This window comes from Solanum lycopersicum, chromosome 1 (assembly GCF_036512215.1).
Source record: "Solanum lycopersicum chromosome 1, SLM_r2.1".
Classification (NCBI taxonomy): domain Eukaryota; kingdom Viridiplantae; phylum Streptophyta; class Magnoliopsida; order Solanales; family Solanaceae; genus Solanum; species Solanum lycopersicum.
Genome location: NC_090800.1, coordinates 81759056 through 81779417, shown reverse-complemented (window position 1 = coordinate 81779417; position 20362 = coordinate 81759056). Strand labels below are relative to the sequence as shown.

General features: G+C 35.1%; 5 protein-coding genes across 5 annotated transcripts; 3 read left to right on the top strand and 2 right to left on the bottom strand.

The window, feature by feature from the left end:
- Positions 1-802: 802 nt before the first annotated feature.
- Positions 803-1141, bottom strand: LOC138347240 (uncharacterized). Its single transcript, XM_069295014.1, has one exon. It carries the CDS (start codon positions 1139-1141, stop codon positions 803-805), a length of 339 nt encoding a protein of 112 aa, XP_069151115.1.
- A 1786-nt stretch (positions 1142-2927) lies between these two features.
- LOC101262959 (uncharacterized) lies at positions 2928-6379 on the top strand. Its single transcript, XM_004229888.5, has 2 exons — positions 2928-4017; positions 5957-6379. Exon 1 carries the CDS (start codon positions 3182-3184, stop codon positions 4007-4009), a length of 828 nt encoding a protein of 275 aa, XP_004229936.2. The 5' UTR covers positions 2928-3181; the 3' UTR covers positions 4010-4017; positions 5957-6379.
- Positions 6380-7458: 1079 nt separating this feature from the next.
- LOC101251817 (acyl-CoA hydrolase 2) lies at positions 7459-14258 on the top strand. Its single transcript, XM_004229850.5, has 17 exons — positions 7459-7612; positions 7742-7834; positions 8191-8258; positions 8357-8438; positions 8739-8785; positions 8861-8986; positions 9989-10066; positions 10179-10266; positions 11070-11182; positions 11891-11953; positions 12045-12100; positions 12518-12622; positions 12752-12808; positions 13249-13350; positions 13563-13611; positions 13708-13776; positions 13880-14258. The coding sequence occupies exons 1-17, from the start codon at positions 7597-7599 to the stop codon at positions 13952-13954; spliced, it is 1287 nt and encodes a 428-aa protein (XP_004229898.2). The 5' UTR covers positions 7459-7596; the 3' UTR covers positions 13955-14258.
- A 1310-nt stretch (positions 14259-15568) lies between these two features.
- On the top strand, positions 15569-18421 carry LOC101264155 (F-box/kelch-repeat protein SKIP4). Its single transcript, XM_004229892.5, has 3 exons — positions 15569-15787; positions 16431-16996; positions 17540-18421. Exons 1-3 carry the CDS (start codon positions 15752-15754, stop codon positions 18135-18137), a joined length of 1200 nt encoding a protein of 399 aa, XP_004229940.1. The 5' UTR covers positions 15569-15751; the 3' UTR covers positions 18138-18421.
- On the bottom strand, positions 18396-19878 carry LOC101262364 (uncharacterized). Its single transcript, XM_004231136.5, has 2 exons — positions 19426-19878; positions 18396-18837 (listed from the first exon to the last, which is right to left on the bottom strand). Exons 1-2 carry the CDS (start codon positions 19682-19684, stop codon positions 18629-18631), a joined length of 468 nt encoding a protein of 155 aa, XP_004231184.4. The 5' UTR covers positions 19685-19878; the 3' UTR covers positions 18396-18628.
- Positions 19879-20362: the final 484 nt, after the last annotated feature.

Sequence of the window (20362 nt, the reverse complement as noted above, 5' to 3'; positions counted from 1 at the left end):
AATAATTTATTCAAAAAAAATAAAGTTTGAATAAAATTAAGTTTGATTATAAATAATATTTATGGTCAAACTGACGCTGATATAACAATTGCGTATGAGGCATTATTCAATATTGTAATATTGGGGGTCTATTCTTCTTTTGTGATATAAAAAAGTACTTCACATGACTAGTGAGTTAGACATGTGCCTTTAGATTTGTGTTTGGAATTATTATTAAAATGGATTGTTCTTGGCACGTGAAAAGGTTATTTCAAAGAAATAGTAATTTATTGTATTGTTAGTTAGTGAATTTTTATAAAATTATGTGATAATAAATATTTATTTATAAAAGTAATATGTAGCTGTGTAATTTATCAATTTGATAATTTAGAATATTTTGATATCTTATTTATGAACTGTGTTCTGCTCAGTTGATAAGATTATTGTATAAAAATTAATTTTTTTAGTGTAGTTTCTCATAGCTTGTTAGAAATCGTATCGAACGAAGAGCTTCCTCTACCTTGAGTTCTATTTGAAATTGTGCCTCCAAAATATCTTCTTTAAGACATTCGTTCTGGTAACAACCATAAAAGATTATCATAACCATCAAAAAATAATTACAACTAAAGAGCACCTTATTTCTATTGGTAGAAATGAGGCCTCCAACAAAACAAACAACTAATTACAGCTCTAGTTCTCTAATAAAACTTCTACAATTCTGTGCTCTGTTAGTTTTACAAAGTAAACGTGTTCTCTCCCCTATCTCCTTTTTTATCTGTGCGACAGCCTCTACAATATCTACATTCTTATTTCTAAATTTCTTCTAATTTCTAGCATGCCAAGTATGATAAAGCATAGCTCCATAGCAAGCTGCTATAACCTCCTTCTGAAATTTCCTCCAATGCTTCTTCTTGATGTTTTTCAAGACCTGTTGTATACCTCCAGCATAAACACTTACCCCTGTCCATTTCTGTATCTCTAGCCATAATTTTTTAGTCCATCTACAATGCTCAAACAAGTGAGAATTAGTCTCCACCTGTTCATCGCATAGGCAACAATCATTCTCATCATCTTGAATGTGGAGCCTCATTTTCATCTCTTGTGTTAGAAGCCTAGCATGTACAGCCAACCATACCAAAAATCTATGTCTAGGCAAGGCCATAGAGGTCCATATTAAATCTGCATTCTACAATTTTGGTCTCTAACCTATAATTGCCAAGTAGCTACTTGTAATAGAATACTCCTCATCCTTTGGAAGTTGATATATGTCTTAAATATATTATTCATGCATTTGTGCCTTGAGAGAAGTTAGTTTATGCCAATACCAACTACTGTCCACTGGGGCTGTGTGTTGCCAAATAGAGATATCCTCTTTTATATATATGTCATGTCCCCACTTTACCCATAATGACTCCTAGTTAACTGTTAGTTGCCAAATAAGTTGTCCCACAGAGGCAATATTCCAATTACTACTACCTTTTAATGTTTAATCCTCCTTGACTCTTTGGAAAGCATACTTGTTTCTATGATACCAGTGCAATCTTTCTTTTATCCTCAGACCCTCCCCATAGATAGGTTCTACAGATTTTGTCCACTTCTTCCAATACACTCTTTGGAAGGATAAAAGCTGCCCCCTAAAAATTCTGTATAGAAAATAAAATCGTATTTGTCAGTTGTAGGCTACCTGCATATGACAGATGCTCAGAATAAGTAACAGTGATCCTTTGCGTGATTTTAGTAATGAGTGCATGACAATCCATCAACTTCTATTTCTTGGGAGAGAGGTAGACCCAAATATTTAATAGGAAATTCCCTGATAGTGAACCCAGTCCTTATTAACAGTTGATTTCTAATGCCATCGTCTACTCCAGCTAGAAACAAGCTTGACTACTCCATATTTGCTTCCAACCCAAACACCTTTGTGAAGTGTGTTAATGCCTTCATAACTCTATTCACAAACTCAATATTACTTTTGCAAAAATCATCAAGTCATCCGCAATATATAAGATGAGTAAGCTTCAATTTCTTACACATGGGGTGAAATCTAAAGTCTGGTAAATTTCTCATACTGTTCAGAATTCTAGACAAATATTCCATCATCACTAGCACAAATAGTAATGGTGAAACAGGGTCCCCTTGCCTAAGCCCCCTGTTACCAACAAAAACCCATGGTTTTCACCATTCACTTTGACTGAAAAATTTAGAGTTGTTACACAGATCATAATCCATTTGACAAACTCCCCAGGAAACCTAAATCCGATCAACATCTCCTCTAAGAACTCCCAACTAACCATGTCATAAGCTTTCCTCAAATTTATTTTCATTAGGCATCTTGGAGAAGCACTTTTCCTATTATAGTGTCTTAATAGGTCATGGTAAATAAACACATTATGCATCATAGATCTGCCTTCCACTAATGCAGATTGATTTGTTGCTACTATATGATTGATTGCTTTACTTAGTCTGCTACAAGTCATTTTTGGTATGATCCTATAGATGACATTACAACATGAAATACCGTAACATTATTCTGAAGAGAAAAAAAAATTGTTTGAATTGATTTATTTTAAATATTTTTTATAAAGTTTGGTAAAATAAAACAATAGTTCTAAACATTCATTTTAAAATCAAAATAGCAAAAACAAATCAAAATCCACGAGTTAGAGATCATAATTTATGATTTTTAAGTTATAAATTTACAAAGTCATCTCTAAATAAATGTCACATAAAATAAATCGAAGGTACTTGAAATATTTTAACAATATACTCAAAAAATTATTTTCATACTGATAAATCGTTAATTACAAATTTTATTTTATTTATCAATAATGAAGTCAATAACTCAAAATATATATAATTTTAAAAAATTGTTTTGATAATGTAATTATCCGATTTAATTTGGAACTATTCAAATTATTATATATGGTGTTATGAGTAGAGAAAATTTTGTTGACGGAATTTTAATGTTTGTCAATAGTATAAGGACCAAAATTGATATTTGCTACTAATAATTTAAGGCCCGCTATTTTCAACGTATACCCCAAAAAACCCTAATCTTCAAAACCCCTTCAAAGCTACACTTCCCCCCGGCGCGCGGCGGGGCCTCTCTGTGCCACCGCTCTAGCCGGCGTATCTCCGCTTCTCAAATTTACTAAACCCCCCCAAAACTCCATTTTTCGTTTTGCTTCAAAATTCATCCGAAATGTCGATGTCAAAGAGTTCCAAGATGCTTCAATATATCAATTACCGTATGCGTGTTACAATACAAGATGGTCGTCAATTGATCGGGAAATTCATGGCTTTCGACCGGCACATGAATCTCGTGCTTGGAGACTGTGAAGAGTTCCGTAAACTTCCTCCGACGAAAGGGTCGAAAGAAGAACGTGAAGATCGCCGTACACTTGGTCTTGTGCTTCTCCGTGGTGAGGAGGTTATTTCCATGACTGTTGAGGGACCACCTCCTCCTGATGATTCACGAGTCAAGGCTACTACTGCCGGTTCTGCAGTTACCGGCCCGGGAATTGGTCGGGCTGCTGGTCGTGGTGTTCCTACTGGGCCGTTGGTTCATGCTCAACCGGGACTTGCTGGACCTGTTCGTGGGGTTGGTGGGCCTGCTCCGGGTATGATGCAGCCTCAACTTTCTCGGCCTCCGATGCCTCAAGTTTCTGCTCCACCGATTAATTACCCACAGCAGCCGCCTCCAATGATGAGACCGCCTGGTGGGCCACCAATGCCACCGCAAGGTATGCAGATGCAAAGACCTGGGGGCCCTCCGCCTATGGCACCACCACCACAGTTCCGGCCTGGTGGTGGTCCACCACAGTTTCCACCGCAGTTTGGTCAGCGTCCCATGGTTCCTCCACCTCCCATGATGAGGGGTCCACCTCCTCCTAGACCAGGAATGCCTGGTCAACCGCCTCACCCAGGTATGCCACCCCCACCTCCCAGTGGTCAGGTTCCTGTTTATGGACCTCCTCGTCCTGGTATGCCTCCACCGCCCAATGCTCCTCCACAGAACCAGCAGCAATAGTAGAAATGGTTCGTACTGCTTCAGTTTATACTATTTTTTTTTCTAGGTTTTGATATGTTAATTTGAGTTACTATTATATTATCGCGTTAATATTGATAGTTCAGGTGATATAGAAGTAAATCTACCTTCTAAGTTAAAAAGCTTAATGGATTAGAATGCTTGGGAATTGTAGAGCTTTGTATATAATATGAGATTATAATAACGGAACAATGGCAACACTTCAGGAGGTAATGCCATGTATAATTGTATTGGAAGAATTATAATGTATAATCCCTACTTTAGCTCAAATTCTAGAAATTCATGGAGAAAATTTTTTGTCTCGAGCATTTTTGTTTTTGTATACAACTTCAAAGGGAATACAATCCTCTTAAGGCTAATTTTAGATCAAGCACTAGGAACAATTATAGATTTGGAGCCTCATTTAGTTACTACTATTATAGTTATAGTGTGCAGTTAGCTCAAGCATCAAAAGTTGTTTGATTTGAGGCTCCTTAAATTTTTGTTGCAAATATTATATTTGTTAATGTACTTCTCATCTTATAGATTGGTCTAGAAAACTAGAATCTACATGATTGGTTTAACTAGCTCTCATGTACATGATTCTTTCGAAGGTTTTAGGTTGAGCTTCTTTGGTATCATATTGAGAACAGACATGTTTATGAATTCTTACATCACGTTATTTAAGGACATTTTCTTTTTGGATGTTATTTTTGGACATATGCTTGACCACAATCTAATGTTAGTGATTAACATCTTTCGGTAAGATGTTATTTTATCAAATCCTTGCTGTAGTTGTGTTTATATAGTTTCTCTTCTGTTTTTCAGTAGTTGTGTGGTCTGCATAAGATTTGTTCTATGCCATCTAACAGACCTCTTCTTTTGGGTTTTCGTTTTATGTTACACTGCAAGCATATCAGACATGAAATCTAGGTCTGATGTGTATATAGTAGGCCTATTTATTTTGATGGATTTATGTTTGGTTTAGCATGTCCTCTTTGAAAAATAAATTGAACTCTACAACGTTAAAAACATTTTCACCTACTCTTCATTCAGGGATGAATGAGGGAGGATCTTCCACCTTTATGGTCATAGAACCCGTACTTGAACATGTACTGTCGTTGTTAGGTTCATCATTTTTGGATGCGTTCTTCCACCTTGTCTGAAGTTACTTGTTTATCGAACAAACATTCTTCAGTCAGTGCCACAATTGACCTTTAGTATCAAAGAATCTAGGTTGGCGTTTGTTTTTGTAAGCCTTTATGTAAAAAGTAGAGTTTTTTTAATTAAAAAAAAAATTAAGTAAAAAGAGTGTTAAATTTTTTCAAATTTGAAGAAGTGTCTACCTCTTATTCCTCTCACTAAATTCTCGGGAACAATAGAAAAACTACTACCACCACCAAACACATCAACTTCCATAGACTATTCTTCAAATGAAATTCTTCGAAGAACCAAATACTTCAGTCTAGAGATCGCACATCGTCCTGTGAGTATTATAAATACAAAGAAAATAAATTGTGTACTCCCAATGGAAAGGATAGCCACCAAATATTTGATGGATCTACTACCCTACCATGATAAAGAATGTGTATGAATCCTTTTCTTGCATAGCTGGGAAAAGAACAGTTGTATAAGAATCCCCAACAACTCCCAAGTCATTTAATGAAGAATTATTACCGATGCATTTCTTCTACTTTTTTTGGTGCAACATATCACAATTGATATAGTAGAAGCCATAATAGACTTTTTGAGCTCTTTACACTTGCAATACCAAGAACTTTGATAACTTTTTTGCAGCATGTCCTTGCTGCTGGATTGTCAATAAATTACCTTTTAACGTTAACCTTCAAAAAAATATTTTTTCTTTGCGTCCTCCCTCCCTTGGCTGTGTCCCCAGTCGTCCAGCTTGAATGATAGTAAGCTCATTTGTATTGTTTTTTCTGTGAACAGTGTAGAGTTCCTGTAAAGGTAAACTGTGTCATATCTTCTCCTGCATGCCTGAGTGGCGGTGTTGCAAAGAATCACTGGGCTTACGGCTATTTCAGCTATGTGGACAGGTGGTCAGGTGATCGATCTTCATGCTGTATGCACCCAACATTCATCCTTTTTTGCTAGAGTTTTGTAAAATTCGCGAGATGGGATTCTTCAAATCGATGTACTTTATAATATCTTTCTTTCCTTTTCTATATTAGAACTGTGATTATTTGATATTGACTGAAGGGAGGACTTTCAGTTGTGGTAAAGAGTGCTGTATATGCACCTCATGTCCTCTGTTGATCTTTCTGTAGATGGCACATAATTCTTGAACTTCATGTTACATTTAGTTACGTTTGGATTATTTTGTGCATCTAATAGTGATAATTTTAAGATTAATGTTGCTGAACTTATTTTTGAAAGTTAATAAGTTCAATTACTCACGTATAGACCCAACTCCTCCCCAACCACCATTGCCATCACCACCTCCTTCTCCTCCTCCGCCGCGATCACCATCTCCTCCACCGTCACTACCATCCCCTCCTCCTTGGCCATGGCCGCTATCTCCTCCCTTATTGTATCTATCGGCCATCCTTTTATTGCAACAATTATATGAACAACTTTACTAGTTAGTTGAGTTACTACGTCACTATGCTAAATTGAAGTGCTGTGACATTACTGTAACAACGTTTCACTTAATTGTATTGAAAATAATACGGATAAAATAATCTCTAAAAATTTGTTTGTTTACCTACATATTCTCTTAGAAGTGTAAAGTGTGTGGAAAGGTGATGTATAAAAAGGAATTTGATGGGGTATTTTCTTTGGAAATCAGTTAACATAGTAATATTTTGTCTTAATTACAATTAACGATCTATTTTTAACTGTAATCATGCGGTTTAACTTTTTTGTTGTATAATTCACACGCTTGTACAATTTAAAATATGTATAATATAATTTGTATAATCGTTTACACTTCTAATGTTTATAATTGTATAAATTCATTGTTTCGAGTTTATACAAAAATAACTAAATTATACAAATGAATCGCAAATTATGCAAATTCGTCAATTATACCACCGAAGCAACAAAAACTGTAGCTATAATCTAAATTATAAATATGAAATATAACTAAGCTTATCATAGTGATTATTCGCAAAAATTCCTCCTTTGTTTAAAAAATATAAAAGTTTGTCCATAACCATAGTTCTCTACTTTTACTTAATAGAAGAATTAAGAAACAATAAATGATAGAGATAACTTCATCAAATTACCCTTATTAAATAATACTTATCTAAATAATTGAAGAATAAATAATAGTATTTAATAATAAGGAGAAAATAGATACAAAACAATAAATTAAACATTTCAAAATAATATTAGTAGACAGAGAGTAAATATTTTATCCCAAAACAAGTTATTAGGAACTAATATTCCAAAACCAAAGACAAAAATAACTTATCTAAATATTATTAGTCTTAAATAAGTTATTTAAGACATATTAAAATTTTTTATTAATAGAAGATTACCAAACGTCCTTTGTTCAGTAGTTTGTCACATTTATTTCATTTGTAAGACCTTGAAGTATCATTTTGACTCATTTTGCTCTGCAATCAATGGATGCTGAATCAGGTTTAATCTTTTACTTCTATCGGTGAAGTTTCAGAATCGAAATGAAATTCCGAGCTAGTTGGGTTTTGAATTTGATTGTTTTTTCTTAGGAATTATACTGTTTTTTTGTTTGTTTGAATGTTTTTGTAGTGATTGAGTTCTTGGGTGAAGTGCCATTGTTGCAGAGGCTACCTAGTTCTTCCCTCATAAAAATTGCTCAACTTGTCAAGGTTAAACGTTATGGTAAAATTCATTTTCTTAATTTTCCTTATTTCCCATTAATTTTTAGCTGCTAGTTTTTCTTTTTAGGTTCTATGTAAGTGTTATGAGTTTCAGAAGTTTTAATGTTTGGATTAATCGGAAACAACTGCTCTACCTCAGATTTTTAGTGTAGTTGTAAGTTCTGAGTATACATTACCCTCTCGAGATCCCACTGGTGGAGTTACTGTGGGTGTGTTGTTGTTGTTGTTGGATTAACATAACTATGGAGATTCATCATTTGATTAATCAGTTTATAGTCAATGAGTATAGAGGGATTACATCAGATTTTCAGGTATAGCTCTTTTTTTCTAGGTTGTTAATGTTTGATACCGTTGCAGATCGTGGAGATTATGTTATCCGCGAAGGAGAAGCTGGGGATGGAATTTACTTCATATGGGATGGGGAGGTAATTCTGAGTATTGTTTTTGCTTTGTTGTGTTGAGTTTGTGTGAACAAAAATTATAAGATTGAGTTTTTCTGTTGTTGCGGTAAACTTATTTTCAGGCAGAAGTCTGCGGTTTCAGCCAAGCTGATGATGAAAATCGTCTTGAGTTCCAGCTGAAAAAATTTGATTATTTTGGTCATGGTGAGGTGATCCTTTTCATCTTCGTAAAATTTTTTGTCTTTTGATTTTCTCTTGATCCCAACTTCATAAATTAAGGAATCTTTTGAATTGACTCTGTCCTTTTATGGCCTCTACTCAGTGTTATCACCTTTTGCTCTATAAATATTTTATAGTATGTTGTTTCAGTGTCTAGATTCAGTCATTGCCTCTCTGTAGGCTCTTCTTGGCATCTATTACATTAGTAGCACAGTCATGTGCTACTGCTTTTGGGCTTTCAGTCTTATGTGTTGGGTGCTTACAAAGTTCAATATGTTATGGCAGGTTTGACAACATCTACACAGCCTGCTGAGGTGATCGCATTGTCTAAGGTACTGCTTCTCTTTTCCGTAGTTATTTTTCTGCATCCAATTTTGTAGTTATGTTCTAACTTTCTCTAATGGCAGCTGACTTGCTTAGTGCTGCCTCATGAGCATAATAATCTGCTCCAGCCCAAATCAATTTGGAATGCAGACAAAGAAAGAGATACATGCGCCCTTGTGGAGCACATATTGCACTTGGAGCCTAGAGAGGTATGCTATTTATGCCTTTGTAACCTATTTGTTGACCTCCCATTCCATTTACTTCATATGTTGGCTGTAAAGTTTCTGTTCTTTCCTTCTTTATGTTAATTATACTCAGTCATCTATGCCAGTGTAAGCACTTGGAGTTTAATCTCCATCATATTTCTGGCTTTGAAACCTGTAACACTGATTCTCAACACTTGAACATTCTCTCGCCTTCTCCTCCTCCCCATTGAGAGAGATGGGTTGGACCTGATAGCCGATGGTGTTAACTAGTGAGTAGTTCGGTTTGTAAGACGAATGGGTTTTGCTTCTTGTTATTGTGTAGAGACTTTATTGACTTGCATCAGGAATATACTGCTAATAAGTGGTATTGACATTCTTAATTATTTAGGCTAAGAAATGATACTTTCTCTAATTACTAGGAAAAATCTACTAGTGAGTTTCTGTTTGTATTTCTTTTTTGCCAAGAAACTATCTTATTTAATAAGCTGCAGCACTAAGGAGGTAATGAGTGTATACAGAAAAACTCACTGGACTTGACTCTTCTATGCGACCAAGGAATCAATGTAGTCCAATGCTAGAAATATGTTTGCTTTCCCCTCAAAGCATCAGTTGTTTCTGCTAAATCTATACAAAAGAGGAACTTCTTGGTGCATAGCTGGTGATAATGTTTCATTCTTTATTATTGCACATTGAACTCCGAGTCACTTGTCTTTCTTTTGTGGGATCACGATTCCATTTATTTTATATGCTTTTTATAGGAAGCTCTGTTAGTTCTTTTAAAGGTTCGATTTGCTTAAGAAATAAGACACCTGTTCTTATGAATCTTTGAATTTTTTCAACATAATCTTGGTAGAGCAGGATAATTGCTCTCCTATCACCATGCACTAGCAGATTATTTTCCTTTGGAACATTTCTTTAACATTGATGTTTCATTATATTCCCAGTTCAATGTCCCCTTATAAAAGAGGAATATTTGGGAGTTCTGACATAAATGTTCTGTTGAAGGTGAATATTTTCCAAGGTATAACATTGCCAGATGCCCCTGTAAATAATAATGTGTTTGGAGGTCAGTTTCTTGGGCAGGTAAAATTGAAATATCCTCTTTCTACACCATTCACTTTTATTGGAGTTAACTTCAGATGACTTGGGTACTCTTTGTGAATAATTACTTCATTCTCTATACTCTACTATGCAGGCATTGGCTGCAGCATCAAAAACTGTCGATTTTCTCAAAATTGTTCATAGTTTGCATGCTTACTTCCTTCTTATTGGAGATTCTGACAGTAATTGGCTTTCCTTTGTCATTTGTTGCTTTAAGCACTTTTTTATTTTTACCTTTCTCGTGATAAATGATGCATAACTGCCTATGCTATAGCTGAAATAAGTAGCTAATTCTCCTATCTATGAGTTCTTTGGAGTCCTATGCCAGAGCGGACAACTTTATGATTTGATGAGACTAATTTGTGTGTTGGTATGTTTGCTTAAGATAATTATCACATCCAGTCTTTTCATTGTGGGTGTGTGGATGCAACAGTAATATTAAGCTTTGGGGTCTGCTAGTTCTAGTATGTATCAGCTTGCTGAGCTCTACTTACTACATGCATTCCTTGCTTTCTTTTCTTTTATGGCTCTTTCTGGTTTTTGCCAAGATATAAGAATCAGCACTCTTCACAAAAACAACAACAATATACCCAGTGTAATCCTACAAGAAGCATCATCCTCCACAAGCTGTCCTTAAATATTAGATTCTAGATGTTTTCCATGTAGCCATTGCTCTCCTCAAATTATGAGTATATAATTGGCTAACATGTATTGGACTGAAGTGTTTCCCTGTCTGGAAGTTGATGTATGACATACATTTTGTTTATTGCCTTACTAAATGATTGCCGATTGAGGACAGTTTGCTAATATCGCTTAGTTACTCTGTTACTTTCTCATATATTCCAGACTGAGGTATCAGTTCACTGGGGTAAAGAGTGTTAAATCCTAGTCAGAATTATCTATAAAAACCTCTTCGTCATGTACCAATGTAAATCCAGTTGACTAAAAACTCGTATCTTACCCAGTCCCATACTTATGATTGTAGTTCCAATCATATATCAAGTTTACCGTGTACGTGATGGAAAGAGCTTTGCTACACGAAGGGTGGATGCAATTCAGAAAGGGAATATTGTATTCACATTGGTAGCTTCATTTCAGGTGATTATCAGCCTTTCATCAAGATGGTCACATCTTAGCAATACCTTTTTTTATGGCTCTTTTTAGTAATTCAGCGTAAATATTTTTCCTAGATTTATATGATTTTCTTTAGCAAGTTGATTGGATTCACGCGAAAGCATGAACTTGCATGCTATGTAATGAGTATTTGTGGTAGAATACAAATTGTGAAAAAAAGCAACGAGGAGGAAGGATAAGCATCGAAAGCATAGTTTTGAATGAATTCAACATAACTTGGATTTCTTTTAAACTAGTGTTCACCTTCTTCATCTGCGAATATCATGTTGGCATGACATATTGATATTAATTTTTAACCTTCAAATCTCACAAAACTATGAAGAAAGTTGAAAGTTAGCAAGCTTCACTAGTGAAGACAATTGGATCGGCTCATCAACTTTCAGTCATTTGTGAAATGCTTTGTTCTGCTCGTTTTGATCCTACCATGGAATACCCTATTCTGTATTCTGAACTTTTCGGGCTTCAACTGCTACCCCCACAAAAACCCTTGACTTATAATGATGATTGTGACTTTGATGGACACTTGTTTTTGCCTGGAATACTGCAGTAACTTTTTAGTGAGATACAACTTTATGTGACACTATTTTCATTACACCATTATCTTTATACTGGCTGATATGTTCGTAATATTTTTCTTAAAACTACATTTATTATTGGTATATAACGTGACAGAAAGATGAAGATGGATTTGATCACCAGGAAGCAAAAATGCCTAATGTGCCTGATCCAGAAACGGTAACCTTCTTACAATTGCATGAGCTCTGCTATATCTGCAACTGTGCTCCGAGCCTCTTCTCCTTACGCTTTTGTTGAAATCCAATTACAGCTTTTATCACTGGAAGATTTGAGAGAAATGCGCAAGACTGATCCTCGGCTTCCCAGGTCAGACTCTGCCCACTGTTATGCCCTTCATGCTATGATGTTTTAAATTTTTTATAGTTTGGTGACAAGTATACTATCGGATAATGTATTGTAAATAGTGTAATGCATAAGCTTTAAAGTATTTGCCTTGTGGAAACCATTTGTATTATGAACTTGTGCCTTTGGAAGTATAACTTCTCCAGCATGAGCCGTCTTATATCTCTTGAATACTTTGGCTTCAAAGTGGATGCAATAGTACACATTTTTGCTTAGTCCTGAGTCTCATTAAATAATTCCCTCGGCAAGCCTGACTTTTCAGAAATATCATATGTTCTGAGATCTGAAAATTAGAAGATGCATAAAGCCTTTTTATTCTGTTTGTGGTTACTTATTTTTGGGACCCTTGGTTTTGGTGATACTAACACTGAATTTTGACAGGACATACCGAAATAAGGTTGCTACTGCAAATTTTGTACCTTGGCCAATAGAAATAAGGTTTTGTGAACCTAATAATGCCACTAGTCACACCAAGTCTCCTCCAAGGTTAGTCATGCTTTCAGCTATCTGTTTCCCTTCTGAGGTTGCAACTGTAATTAACCAAACTTAAAGTTTATGTAAGCTTGTATATTAGTAGTATCCTCATCTTGTTTGTGTCATCTCTTTCCTACACAGTTTGAGATATTGGTTCAGAGCAAAAGGAAAACTTTCAGATGACCAGGCTTTACATAGGTAAGCTATCAGTTTTTTTCATTTAATTTGCTGAGCTCATAATTAAGAGGAGCAAAGCAGGCAGTTTAGCAGCCTCATCTTATCTCAGCGAGAGCTCTCATGAGTAGATTTGTTATTGAGCTAGAGAAGGAGTTCTAGTGGACACTTGGGGACTTGGGGTTCGAAATGAACACAAGTTTGTTATCGCCACTTCTTTGGGTATACTCCCATAATCCCACTTGAGGCCATGTATGACTAATATGAGTGCCTCAAAATTGTATGTTTGTTCTTCAAAATCATGTTTCTTCCTTGTAGGTGCATATTTTCCATCAAAAAGAAACATAAAAGAAATCAAAATCAGGAACTTGTAATATCTTAGCATACAGAATTTTTTATACTTATGCAGAATGATGCCATATTGCAGTCTGCATCTTTTAATGCAATATTTATGCTGGTTGCAGTTGTGTTGCAGCATATGCATCAGATCTAATCTTTAATACTGTCAGTCTGAATCCTCATCGAAGGAAGGGTTTCAAGATAGCTAAAGTTAGTCTGGATCATTCGTGAGTTCCAACAACTCTTAGACCATTTTTTTTTTCCTTTAATGTACCAGCTTTATATTATGGGGAATATGTCAATGTTTGCCAAAGCAGTTAATATAATTTCTTATAAAATGGTTCCAAAACCCTTTCCATGTTATCAACAAATCCCTAGTGTCCTTTATCTTTAGACAGGCAACTGGACTTATAGTTCCACTTTTGTTTACCTTTTTCAGGATTTGGTTCCACAGATCTTTGAGAGCTGATGATTGGATATTGTTTGTGGTAAGAAGGAAAAGTCAAAAAACTTATGATTGTCTCCCTTTTATTAGTGGTTTCCATTACTAGCAGCCTTCGTTCTAACTATTTATCATTTTATAGATGCACAGTCCGACTGCTTATAATGCACGTGGCTTTGTGACGGGCCAAATGTTTAATAGGAAGGGAGAGGTAAAGTACTAGACCTGAGAAGTGTTGATGTCTGAGCTACCAAAGTGTTTTATATGTTCTTGCTTTGTCAATGTGCTTATTTTTAATGCTTTCTGATCTCCAGCTTGTAGTGTCATTGACTCAAGAGGCCTTATTGAGGCCAGCCAGAAAACAACCTGCATTCCAACCAAAGCTCTAATCCATGTCAGGTCCATTGGAAAAAGAGGACTAGGTAAAACTGCAGAAAAGCTCAAATAAGTCCTGTAGAGGTCGCGATATACAATTAACATAGCTGTTTTAATAGTGGAAGAGTATGATGTATCTATATTTTACAACCATTATACAGAACTACCCCACCATTCTCTCTGTAACTCTCATCTCACCTTTATATATAACCCCACCAGAAGAGGCATTGCTATTGTTGCATTGATCAATCTATGATTGTTTTAAAATGTTGCAAATAATGCTTTGATTTTGAAATGCCATGGGTTTGAATTTCTTTAGTTCACTATCCAGCAAAAGTGAAGAGCTCATGTTTATTGACTCATCAAATTATCTTGATTTTTGAAATAATAACTCAGTCCATGGGTTGCAATTGTATTTCTTTAGATAACATAATTCTAAGTAAAACTATTTTCAAAAGAAGTTTTTCGAAACTAATCCAAAAGCACAAAGATATCTTTCAAAATTATTTTGCAAAAATCAAAACCAAAGTGTTATTTGTAAGAATGGCTCTATTTGGGATGATATTTAATTTTAGGGAAAATTACGCAAATTAGTCTCATTGGGTAAAGTATTTATTCAAATTGGATCAAACTTAATATATTTATCCTGATTGGACCTACAAGCCAAACTAATTACCTGGTTGCTGTCTTTGTTCTATTCACTAAACCACGGTTGATATCATATGCTACTATGATATTTAACTATTTATATACTTTGATGGTATCTATATACTTTGATAGTATCAGTAATTAAACAATCTTTTCTTTTCACTGAAACGCCGACTCTTCCTCCTTGATGCCATCAGAGTATGATATCAAGGAGTAACTGAGTAATTTTTTTTTTACTCAAGCACTACTTCTTCCTCTTTGATACCATCAAAGTATATACATATATTAAAAATAAACGAGTATTAAAATAAAGGGGGCAATACACATTTTCTTTTCCCTCAGTTTTATCCATCAAATTGATGGGTTTTTTTTTTCTTGTGAATATTTTAAATAATAAAAAAGTAGTCAAAAATATCTGGAACGTAAAAAAAAAAATGTATAACAAAAAATTATATTTTTATAAAATATAATAAGTTATGCACTTTATTCCTATGGAACTTATACCGTTAGAGACATCATAACTTTCCAATTGTGTCTTGCAAGCTATAATAACTCAGTAAAGATAGAAACATAAATTCAATTTCAAAATGTTATACCTTGAAAAACTTGATAACATTTTAAATTATGTCTTATAAAACATAAATTAGTTTTTTCGGAACTACATCATATGTAAATTCAATTTTCAAGAATTAAAAAAAAAATTATTTCTTACTTTCTCCGTTTAAAATATTGATCTAGTTTGACTTAGAACGGAGTTTAAAAAAAGAAACAAAACTTTTTAATCTTGTGGTTCTAATTTAAAGTTACGTTAAATGTACCAAAATACCCTTTAATCTTGTGGTATTAAACATGCCACGTGAAAAGTTAAAAGTTAAAATGTTATAAAAAAATAAATTATTATTTTTTAAACAAAAAAAAATAGAATTATTATTTTTTAAACGAAGAGTGTAATTTATGTACGGTGGATTAAATACGACACTACTTATGTCTGCAAATAAAGATGGTTCAGCCCAAATGCCCAATCAACACACGAACTCCTACAATTTTATAGTTTCAACCCCAAAAGAATTACAAATTACGCATCTTCCTCATCAACAAACTGTAAATTGTTCCTTTGGACTTCTCATACTTTCATCCTTCCTGTTTTCGTCTGAGATCGTCAAATGCAGTCCTTCAAAGCCGCTCCCAGTAACCCACAGGTCAGTTTTTGCTAAATTTTTTTATAAAAAATTGAATTGATTTGATTTAAGGGGTGAATTGTGGAAGAATGGAATCTCGTCATCTGATCTGTTGGTTTGTATTCAATTTCTCTCAAGAAGGGTCGTAGAATTTGTATACTTTTTTATTGAATTGGGTTTTGTTTTGTATAGTTAATGGATCTCTGTATTTCAGGGATCTGAACTTTGAATTTTTGTTTGTTTTAGCGCTGATGATAAAGTTATAAGGAACATTGTGATCTTTGTTTTCTGAATTTTAGCTAAATTGGTACCACAGAATTTACCACATCTTAATTTCCAGTATCTTAATTCCTCCTAATCTTTTTTGTTGGGTTGTTAACTTAAAGAGAAGTGTGAGATTGTTAGAGAACTTGTAGTTTTAGAGAATGCTTAGTGTATGAATTATTGAGTATTGGAGTGAAATGCGCCTAAAATTTGATCAATATTAAGGGATTCGATATAGCGAATATTTTTCGAGTTCTTGATCACCAGATGAAAAGGAAAACTTTATATTTATTTAGTGTTAAATCTTAACATTCTTCCTAATGTAATGTTGGTTTTGGCTCGTATACAAGACAGAGCAGCTTTACTGATATTGATTAGCTTGTGGATCTCTGCTTTGTAGGGTACAGGAACAAACACGGAACAGGTGTATTCTGAATTGGAGAATTTTGTTGTGACAGAAAATAGTTTGAATAATGACCAGTCTGTGGATGTCGAGGACAGTGGTTCGGGGGATAATAGTGAGTTGGATCCAGAGGCATCACGATTAATTCCTGGGCTTCCTGATGACATTGCACTTTTCTGCTTGGCAAGGGTTCCTCGAAGGCATCACGTGCTTCTGAAATGTGTGTCAAGAAAATGGAGAGACTTGGTTAGTGGTGAAGAGTGGCACTCCTATAGAAAAAAACATGATCTCCAGGAGAGTTGGATTTGTGCCTTAGGTAGAGATAAGTCTGAACAGCTGTGTTGTTATGTTTTGGACCCAACTCGATTAAAAAGGGGATGGAAGCCCATTCTAGGACTTCCACAACGCTGCATAAGGAGAAAAGGTGTAGGCTTTGAAGTGTTAGGGAAGAAACTATTCCTATTCGGTGGATGTGGCTGGATTGAAGATGCTACTAACGAAGTCTATTGCTATGATGCTGCCATGAATAAGTGGAATCAAGCTACTTCCTTGGTGGTTCCAAGGTATTTTTCCAACTTGCTTTTGTGGAAGCATTTTGAGTTTTTGACTCTAACGGTTGTGTCTCAACCTATAACTAATATTCACTTGCCAATTTTTTTTTCAGTGTACTCAATCTCCAAATGCTTGTTTGGTTTTTATTTTTGAGATATCATTGTTATTGTCACAAAACCTCTATCTTCCACATTTTGTTATTTCCTTTTAGGATCATTAATCTTTACAAAGATCAGTTTTGTTATGGAACTTATAGGTTAGGCTTCGGAAGCCCTTTAGAGCAGGCATGAGTTGATTGCTTAGTTGCATGACAAACCCTTTGGCTCCTTTGCTTATTGGGATTTTATGTGCTGTGATTATTGTGTTTCCTCCTAGCAGTTGGTGAATGCATGTTGTTGTATAAGTTTTTCTCGGTTACTACCATGCAGTTCCACCCTTCACTTACTGATGAGAAGAGTCTACCAGTTAATTATTATAGTCATTCAAGTTAGCCTTCTTAAACTTCATTGTTTGATTGGGGTACACCATAGCTTATCTGAATCCTTTTCTTCCAGGTGCTACTGTGTATCTGAAGTGTTGGATGAAAAAATCTATGCAATTGGGGGCATAGGGCCAAATTCCAATAATTTACCTTCCTGGGAAACTTACAACACGGAAATAAGAAGTTGGACTTTGCATGAAAACCCTAACATTTTCCCTGATATTGAAGATTCTATAGTCTTGGGTGGGAAGATTTACATTCGTGGGGGTTCTTCGCCTCAATCTTCTTCAGTGTCTGCATTTGTTTATGAACCATCAAGCAGCACATGGCAGCCGGCAGCTTCTGAGTTAGTATCAGGTTGGTATGGTCCAGCAGTTGTCGTAGATGGAACGCTTTATGTGTTAGATCAGTCTTCAGGTACCAGGTTGATGATGTGGCAAAAGGATATTAGGGAATGGGTGGCAGTTGGGAGATTGTCACCCCTATTGACAAAGCCTCCCTGTCGGCTTGTGGCCGTGGGGAACAATATCTTCATTATTGGAAAGGGCCTTAGCACCGTCGTTTTTAATGTTGAAAACGCAAGGAACATGAATGGTGTGTTAGTGAGCACTTCCATTCCAAAGTCAATATCTGATGATGATGTAATAAGTTGTAAAGCAATCACAATCTAAGTGTGGGAATATCAAAGTGTAACAGCTTGCTGTGACTTGTTAATGTCCTTTACTACCGTCAGTGACACATCTGTTTTGCGTATGGTTCAAAGGGTTCCTATTCAGCTGGCGTCATGGTTGGGATTATACAAGCAAAATCCGTTAGTATTTTTGTATTCAATGATTTCATACCTTGTACACATACTGTAGAATTTCCATTTAGAGCATTCAGATATGGTGGGTAATTATATCTCCACTTGTATCATACTTCTTCTCTAAAATGCTTTAGCTATTGACTGAAAGAATCTGACTGGTGACATTAACTTTGTAGCATTTAGCAGAGCTACAGACTGTGATGAGCTTCATGAATATCACAATCAATCAAATATACTGCAATCTGTTTTATTACGACTTTGCTTCATGAAACTTACATGGACTAAGTGTGAACTTTGCCATCGTCTGCCCTGTTTAGCATAACCTAGGCTACATCTACAATATCTTACTGACAACTCTCAATAAGTTCGTTTTCTTTTAAAGGCAGGATGGATGACTCCGTTGCACGATTGTAATTTATCAATCCTTTTCATACATTCCTTCATCCTAGTCAATACAACAGGTATGGCAGAGGCATTCTCCGAAATCTTCTGTTTAAGGAGCTGTTCTTTTTGCTCCTCTCCAGCTAAAATGGCAATATGACCAGATTCAATTGGACCTTCAACATCTATAAAGAGATCAAGGTAACAATTTCAAACAAAACAAAAGGTTCCTGTAACATATGGTGGTAGACTATCTATGGACTGTCGCGATAAAACTTTGTACACTGTGGTTTGATGCTTCTACTAATGTCAAATATTAAACACTCATGGAACAACTCTTAGCTCGAACTCTGCAACAGATAAAAACCTGATATATAAGTGGAGAAGAATAGAGTGGCTGAGCGGTCTGTATAGATCATTTTGTCTTATTTTTTTGCCAAGTCTTCATGGAATCCAAGAAATTATAGATGTTCAGAGACATAACTTTCGGTCTACCTTCTTCTGACACCTTCACTTATCATAGTTGAATGCATAATATTCACCAAATTTATATCCATTCAAACATCACAAAATGACTTGAAATCAGAAATTTATGTTCTTGGGTTTAGTCAAAATATTAATCAATCAAATTGGGCACCGTTCTTTTCTATACTAACTCTGTTCCAGGAACAGGAGACACCTTTTCCAACATTCCAGCGCAAATATATGGAGTTAAAACATTATGCATCTGATCAATTGAAAAGAAAATAAATGAGAAAACCCAAGAAACGTACCGGAGCTTAGATCGCCGGAGGACCCAGATTGAGATTCGGACCCATCGTCAAAATGGGTGCCCAAAACGGGTCTTTGAGCGGTAAGAACGGAAGAGACAGTAGTTTTGAGCTGAACCGAAATTGTTCCCCGGTACTCCGCTATTCTCTCGGCCATTTGGTTCACTTCTTCCTCTATTTCTTCCAGCTCCGACACGTAATCGTTTCGCTCTAGAATTTGCTGCTGAGGTTGACTCAGCATTTCATCTTGACTCGTTTGCATAACTCACAGTATTGGTGTTCGTGTGTTTTCCGGCGGTGGTGATGGTTGTCCCGGTGAAGAACTGGAGGAGCGGAAAATTGGGGAAGTTTGAAAATTTGAAAAGAAGTTGAGGATACCTTTTAAATATTTTTTAATATTACCATATTCTTAACGAGATGTTTAACCATCAATTGAATTGAAAAAAGAAATAATTCATTCGAATTACAATAACTCTGTTGCTCTTATCTTTTTTTTTTTTTAAAGCGACCATCACTTTGTACGAAATTTTAAGTTATCACAATTCAAACCTCAATAAATTTTGTGAAGATTTGAATTGAGTTTAAACTAATTTAAAACCAAAAAATTTATTTGTCTTTGAATAAATTTCACACATGATGATGATCAATTGATGATGTTCTTGCATAAGCAGATGTTAGAATAAACAGAAATAATAATGACATAATATATATAATTCTAAACTTGACCTCAAACTTTTATAGTACATAAATAGGTACTTTAATTATCCTATTTTTCGATAAATAAACACGTGATTTTTACCTGGCAAAATGCGTGAAATGCACGCATTCTGCGCGAGTGGGGTAATTTTTGAGGCCCACAGTGGGTAAAAAAATATTGAATGACAATTTTACCCTTAGTGAATATCTTTTATATTAATTAAAATTAATTTTAAATTTTTTT

What these genes read in the sequence shown, in the direction of transcription:
- LOC138347240 (XM_069295014.1), bottom strand. Translation starts at nt 1,141, where the DNA reads ATGGCCTTGCCTAGACATAGATTTTTGGTATGGTTGGCTGTACATGCT.
- LOC101262959 (XM_004229888.5), top strand. Translation starts at nt 3,182, where the DNA reads ATGTCGATGTCAAAGAGTTCCAAGATGCTTCAATATATCAATTACCGT.
- LOC101251817 (XM_004229850.5), top strand. An exon ending in TGTCAAGGTTAAACGTTATG is followed by an intron (nt 7,835 to 8,190) that starts GTAAAATTCATT and finishes ATACCGTTGCAG; the next exon opens with ATCGTGGAGATTATGTTATC. An exon ending in ACTTCATATGGGATGGGGAG is followed by an intron (nt 8,259 to 8,356) that starts GTAATTCTGAGT and finishes ACTTATTTTCAG; the next exon opens with GCAGAAGTCTGCGGTTTCAG.
- LOC101264155 (XM_004229892.5), top strand. Translation starts at nt 15,752, where the DNA reads ATGCAGTCCTTCAAAGCCGCTCCCAGTAACCCACAG. An exon ending in CCGCTCCCAGTAACCCACAG is followed by an intron (nt 15,788 to 16,430) that starts GTCAGTTTTTGC and finishes TCTGCTTTGTAG; the next exon opens with GGTACAGGAACAAACACGGA. An exon ending in ACTTCCTTGGTGGTTCCAAG is followed by an intron (nt 16,997 to 17,539) that starts GTATTTTTCCAA and finishes CTTTTCTTCCAG; the next exon opens with GTGCTACTGTGTATCTGAAG.
- LOC101262364 (XM_004231136.5), bottom strand. Translation starts at nt 19,684, where the DNA reads ATGCAAACGAGTCAAGATGAAATGCTGAGTCAACCTCAGCAGCAAATT. An exon ending in CTCCGGCGATCTAAGCTCCG is followed by an intron (nt 18,838 to 19,425) that starts GTACGTTTCTTG and finishes ATCTCTTTATAG; the next exon opens with ATGTTGAAGGTCCAATTGAA.